Source organism: Carassius carassius, chromosome 14 (genome assembly GCF_963082965.1).
Source record: "Carassius carassius chromosome 14, fCarCar2.1, whole genome shotgun sequence".
Classification (NCBI taxonomy): Eukaryota; Metazoa; Chordata; class Actinopteri; order Cypriniformes; family Cyprinidae; genus Carassius; species Carassius carassius.
In genome coordinates, this window is record NC_081768.1 from 60656 (window position 1) to 67788 (window position 7133).

The 7133-nt window shown below is 39.3% G+C and overlaps 1 protein-coding gene across 1 annotated transcript; it reads left to right on the forward strand.

Moving 5' to 3' along the window:
• The first annotated feature begins 2142 nt into the window (after nucleotides 1-2142).
• LOC132156448 (transmembrane protein 121-like) lies at nucleotides 2143-6455 on the forward strand. Its single transcript, XM_059565444.1, has 2 exons — nucleotides 2143-2736; nucleotides 4209-6455. Exon 2 carries the CDS (start codon nucleotides 4293-4295, stop codon nucleotides 5241-5243), a length of 951 nt encoding a protein of 316 aa, XP_059421427.1. The 5' UTR covers nucleotides 2143-2736; nucleotides 4209-4292; the 3' UTR covers nucleotides 5244-6455.
• Nucleotides 6456-7133: the final 678 nt, after the last annotated feature.

The window sequence follows — 7133 nt, forward strand, 5'->3', positions numbered from 1 at the left end:
GACAGAATGGAGAAAAAAACCTTGGGAGAAACCAGGCTCAGTTGGGGGGCCAGTTCTCCTCTGACCAGACGAAACCAGTAGTTCAATTCCAGGCTGCAGCAAAGTCAGATTGTGCAGAAGAATCATCTGTTTCCTGTGGTCTTGTCCTGGTGCTCCTCTGAGACAAGGTTTTTACAGGGGATCTGTATCTGGGGCTCTAGTTGTCCTGGTCTCCGCTGTCTTTCAGGGATGTAGAGGTCCTTTCTAGGTGCTGATCCACCATCTGGTCTGGATACGTACTGGATCCGGGTGACTGCAGTGACCCTCTGATCTGGACACAGACTGGATCTGGTGGCCACGGTGACCTCAGAATAAGAGAGAAACAGACTAATATTAAAGTAGATGCCATTCTTCTAATGATGTAGCAAGTACATCGGGTGTTATGGGAAGTGTTCCCGGTTCCGGTTTACCTAATTAATGGACACTAAAAATCCTTTAATGGATTTGGATATTAAAAGCATATTAGTATGTTATGTGTAAGCCAGGTTAAAGAGATGGGTCTTTAATCTAGATTTAAACTGCAAGAGTGTGTCTGCCTCCTGAACAATGTTAGGTAGGTTATTCCAGAGTTTGGGCGCCAAATAGGAAAAGGATCTGAGTTTTGAGAACATAGCGGACGTAGAGGATTATAATGTAAAAGGAGCTCATTCAAATACTGAGGTGCTAAACCATTCAGGGCTTTATAAGTAATAAGCAATATTTTAAAATCTATACGATGCTTGATAGGGAGCCAGTGCAGTGTTGACAGGACCGGGCTAATATGGTCATACTTCCTGGTTCTAGTAAGAACTCTTGCTGCTGCATTTTGGACTAGCTGTAGTTTGTTTACTAAGCGTGCAGAACAACCACCCAATAAAGCATTACAATAATCTAACCTTGAGGTCATAAATGCATGGATTAACATTTCTGCATTTGACATTGAGAGCATAGGCCACAATTTAGATATATTTCTGAGATGGAAAAATGCAGTTTTACAAATGCTAGAAACTAACAGGGCAGTGCAGTAAGTGCCAGTGCAGTAACAGATACAACACTGAGCAGGTGCAAACCCACTATAGAGACACAACCAAGACACATCATATATTGGATCTATAGGAACCAGTAGACACTGGAAAACATGTCTGTCATTGGAAGAGAGGTTGAAATCATAATAAAACTGAGACAGAGCTCCACTTTCTGACAGAATGCATATACAGATAATAGAAAAAAGTTGTCCAGGAAACCTTGACTAAATCTTATATGCATCCAAGTTCCATGTCTAGACGTTCATGAAAATCTCAGAATACTGTCTATTCAGAAACACAGAGAGATTCATATATTCTATTGTGAAACACACCAAAGAATCCAAACATACACTCTGAACCACAAAAGCACAATATCAATCAACAGTAATTATAATCAAAGATAACTAAAATCCATTAGACTTAACATCTGGATCTGATGGAATGTTGAATGAAATGATAAAGAAAGCAGCACTAAATTTAAATCAACCGTAGTTAAATCTGTGGATGTCGGTCATGTCTCTGATTCATCAGGAATCAAGCACTGATAACAGCTATCTAACAGCTTCAAAAGCGTTGCGTGAGACAAACAGACGTTATTCAACATCTACACCAATAAACCTGCATTCAGTCTGGAATGATCTGCAGCTGCTGTGTCACTTAAATCAAACATCTGCTCTATATCTACAAATAATGCATGCAGTGGAGAGTCAGGCAAACATTCACAAATGATAAAAATACTTCAATGAGCAGTCAGATTCTGAAAGCATTTAAAACTCAGTGACCCCCCACAGTATTAAAGAACCAGCCCCCTTTCATATCATTCTCCTCTCGCTCACATCTTTATTGGTACTTTGTTGTTATTTGTGTGTATTTATTCATATTTAATGTTTTTGCCAATAAACAACAAAATTAGGGATATTTACTGAGTCAAAACAATGTTATTTGAATCTGAATCAGAAGGAGACAGAGCATGAGAGAGAGAAAAGAGAGAGAGAGAGCTAGAATTGAAGGAGCCACATTGTGTCAGTGTCTGAGGAGAGGAGGAGGGGGAGATGCAAGCACACACACACCTAATTAACACACATATGGAAAGAGAGAGAGACTGGATTCCAGCATTATTCCTGATATTCCTGATGCGGCGTGGCTCAGAGCTGAGACTGGAGCAACGATGCACAGCTGACAGCAGCTTCTCGCTCAGATCTGAGGTGGTGAACATTCAGGACACATCGAATCCGACGGCATCTGTATTCACAGGAAAAAGCAGCAAACACACATGAACCACTGGAGCAATCATCAGCACACCCCAATGGGTTAACGCTACAGTAAGTTGACTTTCATCTAGAATAACACATCTGCTCTTGCTGTAAGTTTTTAGTCTGAAGCACAAAATAGTCGGTTTAGCTTTAGTTAGATTTTTTCTCCTGTGCTGAAATCAAAATCCCCTCTGAGACGTCTACAGCAGCCTTCTCTGCACACTCCAAACTTAAGTGGATTACATCTGAGGCATTGGGGATTTGGGGGCTGTGATATGAAGAGACATGCCTGACCGGAGGATACTGCAGAACCAGGGGAGATCTGCGTGTGTTTTCTGTCACTTTACATGTGGATTACTGTCCTAATTTGGTCTCACCGAGCACATGCGTGAGGACGGTCCACAACTCATCGTTACGATGAATTTCAGACAGAGGATAAGGTAGGTGTCCAGTTGGTTTCTAAATTTTCTTTTAAATGTTATTTTTTAGAAAGTGCATTAAATTCACCCATAGATGTCGGTGGTTTCCAAAATGAATAGACAATAGTAGCAAAAACAAAAAATGGTTTTAAGATTTGATAATCATCAGTCTTTCTGGAGTGACATGAAGAAACAGAACAAACTGAGACGGACTCAATCCAGAACTGTGTCTCAGAGACACTTCAATGAATAAACAGTGCTCTCTTCCTCCCTCAATACCCATGACTGACTCTGGGTGTGTGTTCACTTCTCACTGATGTGTGTGTGTGCACTTGGATGGGTTAAATGCAGAGTACCAATTCTGAGTATGGGTTACCATACTTGGCAAACGTCATGATTTTCTCTTATTCTTGATTGAGTCTGTCTCAGTTTGTTCTGTTTCTTCATGTCACTCCAGACAGACTGATAATGATCGGATCACATCTGCGCGGAGTAAACAAAATTCTTACTGAATTATTACAATTAAAGGCAAAATAAAAGCTTGGAAATGTAAACTGATATTTCCTACAGACACACTACAGCAAAAGATAGAAATAACTGACTTAAAACCATTTTGGCCAGCACTGTATGTATCTGGCTAATGGGAACAAAACAAGACCTTTTTGATGCAGCTTTGAAGATCTGGACAGTGGCCAAAATACTGTCAGACTAGAAATTCTTGAAAGATGGACCTTTTTCACATTTCCGGGTTTCTCAGCAGCAGAAGTTGTCATAGTTGTGTTAACTTAAACAGCAGTGAATGGGAGAGTACCGCAAAAAATATTTTTTTGCATTCTCATTTGCCCAAATAACAAGATGGAAGAGTTATAATAAAAAAAGAGGACTGGATTAAAACGAGGGCTGCCCCGTCCAGAGATTTGTTTTTTAAAGTAGCTAAAAAAATATAAATAATTACCATGAATGTGTCGGGGAGGAAATAGTAAGGAGATATTTGAATTATTTATTAATTCAGCTAGAAAATTAACTAGTTTTCTGACACCCTCAGTATCCCTACTTCCCGCAGTACAATGCTGATGTCCGTTAAAAGCATGATCACAGTCACAGTGAAAAGGGTCCATTGTACCCTAAACATATTGGTTTTGATGGTTTGCGTATATTGGGACTTGCATCTTATAATAATAAATAATTATGTTTTATTTATATAGTGCCTTTCTAGAGCTCAAGGACACTTTACAATAAACAGTATAAATGTGAGGATAACATCAAACAATAATACAGAAAGTAAAGCAAACATTGGACATCCAGAGTGTAATATATAGATAATACAACATAAGACAGAGTAAACAGAAGTCAAACTTAAGAAAGGTAAAATTCTGAAAACAAATTAGTTTTGATCAGCGATTTGAATTCAGATATGTTATTGGCAAAACAGAGTGATCTGGGAAGATAGTTTCAAAATTTAGATTTCATCTTGGTGACTTGTTTGTGTCCAGCTAGTGAGTCCTGGATCTCCATGGGAGCAGCATTGAGGAGCAGAAGACTCTGAGTCCTCTTGGTTCAGGGAAGAGGTCAGCAGGATGGTTCCACCGCCTCCCACCAACAAGCCACATGTTTGCTTATCCACCATCATCATCATGAGCAGCATGGCACTGATGGACGCCTACCTGGTGGAGCAGAACCACGGCCCACAGAAGATTGGCATCTGCATCATGGTGACGGTGGGAGACCTCTGCTTCCTCATCGTGCTGCGGTATGTGGCAGTGTGGGTCGGGGCTGAAGTAAGGATGGCAAAACGAGGCTACGCCATGATACTTTGGTTTCTTTACATCTTCGTCATGGAGATTAAGGTGTATTTTGTTTACCAGAACTACAAATCTGACCGTAAGAGCCTGGACGCATTGGCTCGGAAAGCTCTGACGCTCTTGCTTTCCATCAGTATACCCGTTCTTTTCGTGATCCTGGTCGCCATCGACCACATGGAGTATGTGAAGGCTTTCAAGAAGAAGGAGGAGATCAGAAACCGTTTGTTCTGGGTGGTGATGGATCTGCTGGATGTTCTGGACATCCAGGCCAACCTGTGGGAGCCGCAGAAGAAAGGGCTTCCACTCTGGGCTGAGGGACTGATGTTTTTCTACTGTTATATTCTTCTTTTAGTGCTGCCTTGCGTGTCTCTGAGTGAGATCAGCATGCAAGGCATCAACATCAGTCCTCACAAGATGATGCTCTACCCCATTCTGAGTTTGGTGACTATTAACATCATCACTCTCTTCATCCGTGGAGGGAATATGCTCCTTTATAAGGACAACAGAGTGTCTGGGATACTCATGGCTAAGAACATCCTCGCCATTGTTCTGAAGACGTGCAGCTTTGTGCAGTACAGGAGACAGTTGAAGAGCACACCACCTGGGTTTGGAGTGGAATTACAGAAGAATTCTGTGGCGTTGGGTCGATCCGGTCAGACTCCTCCACAGGGGGTTCTGCAGGAGCAAACACCGTTTCCCGAGGTCACCAGGTGTGAACATACGTGACCCAGAATCTGGAGACTACCAGCAAGGAAACACACATCTCTAATGAAACTATGTGGATGTAAGCTTTTACAACATTTTGCTAGCTTCATTATTTTCATCCGAGAGAAATGTAAGTGGAGAATAATGGTATGACAGTAGTCAATAATTGCAAAATGCTAAACTTCCTTCTTAACAATTACATTTACTTTGCATACTATGCCAGTTTGTAAAGATAAATAAAATAAAAATGGAAAAAAAGAACAAAAAAACACTAAAGCAACAAACGTCCTTTTAGTAGAAGAATGGGGAAAGATTTTTTTCAATTTGATGCTTTGATAAAGAGTTGTGTACATATGTGCGTTGTGTGTTTGTTACAGCATGTTTTACTCAGGTCAGACACACAACTGATTAGACTGAAGATAGAGTATGTCTCATTTCCTAATTACAATTCTGATGAGTTGGGTTTTAATTTTAATCTCTTCATTTTATTCTCCAATTAGCCGCTATTTAATTGCAAATATAGTTCCTTTTTAATGCCAACACCATTTATCTGAAAAAGCCCTTTTAACACCTTGCCTAATCTACTTGGTTTTCAATGATTTAAATGTTCAATGAAAGAAGAAAAAACTATTGTAGTATGCTACTGTTTCAGATTATGTTTAATTTTATCATGTTCGATGTTAGTTAATAATTAACAGAATGAATGTACTGCTGTGTTAATGACTTCCAACAGATAAGGAAAACACACTGCCCTAACAAGCCTATAACTGTTCATGCATTTGCTTACCTGACACGTAATGAATGAAGCTGACAGAGATTCACTTTAACAGAATCCTGCTAAACTGATGTGTCTCAGAACACTGTTAAGGTTGCAAAGTCCTAGAAGAGAGAAAAATGTTACCGCGGAGTCACTTCAAAGTCTACGTGAAACAGCATTCATGCCTCTTTATACCTTCATGATCTGACGCATTTTGTGATTTTATCTATGAGGAACTGAAAGCAGGAATGTTTCAAATAATTTAGTAAATTTAGATTCCATGTTTACTTTAAGCATTTGATTGACAAAGCTTTGGTGTTGACTTGTATTTGTCTTAAGCTAGTCTTTGTATTTCTCTAGTATTGGTGTATGTGCATGTTTCTTCATCATTCCCACAAAAGCAGGATGTTCAGTGGTGGTAATATTCTCAGGTTATATTTGTAACCACTAAAATAAATGATGACTGAGACTTCTTATTGATGTTCTATGAAAGTGCCTGGATTGAACAAATGACTGGGCATTCAGCCTGTCACCTTTCTATTGGAATATTTCACACATCCATTTGTTGTGCTGTTTACACATTAATATCTAATTTGGCATGCATTTCGTGTTTGAATTCTGCCATTGATTGTCACTGGTATATAATGTGTGTGCAGAGCATGCTGGGATATTTTTACTCCCACTGAGACAAATCAACTAACCAACTAATCGCCTCTTCACATTCTGCCAGAGCAGAAGTCCTGACGATTTTAACTTTAATTTTAAAGGTGCAAAATTCTGCCTCAAAGAGACTGCAACACTTTCTGATTTAACAATGTCAAGCATTTTAACAGTGAAATTATTTCAGTCAGTCCCAATTCACATGGTGCATGAAGTGAGATCAGATAAGAAGTTCCTCTGAATGCTTTTCAGATTAAAATTCGTTTAAGTGAGAATGGTTTATTTAATCTATTTGTACTTTTTAGTACTTGACACCCGCAGTCCAGATTGGTTAGTGAACAAAGACACATTCTTTATTTTTGAGCAGGGCTGCATAGGTAAAAATAAAAACTGTTCAGATTAAATCTTAGATTTCAAGTGCTAAAAATGTAAAGCTGGCGTGTGGATTTTGCATATCAAATGAACATAAAATAAAATTAAATTACATGAAAACT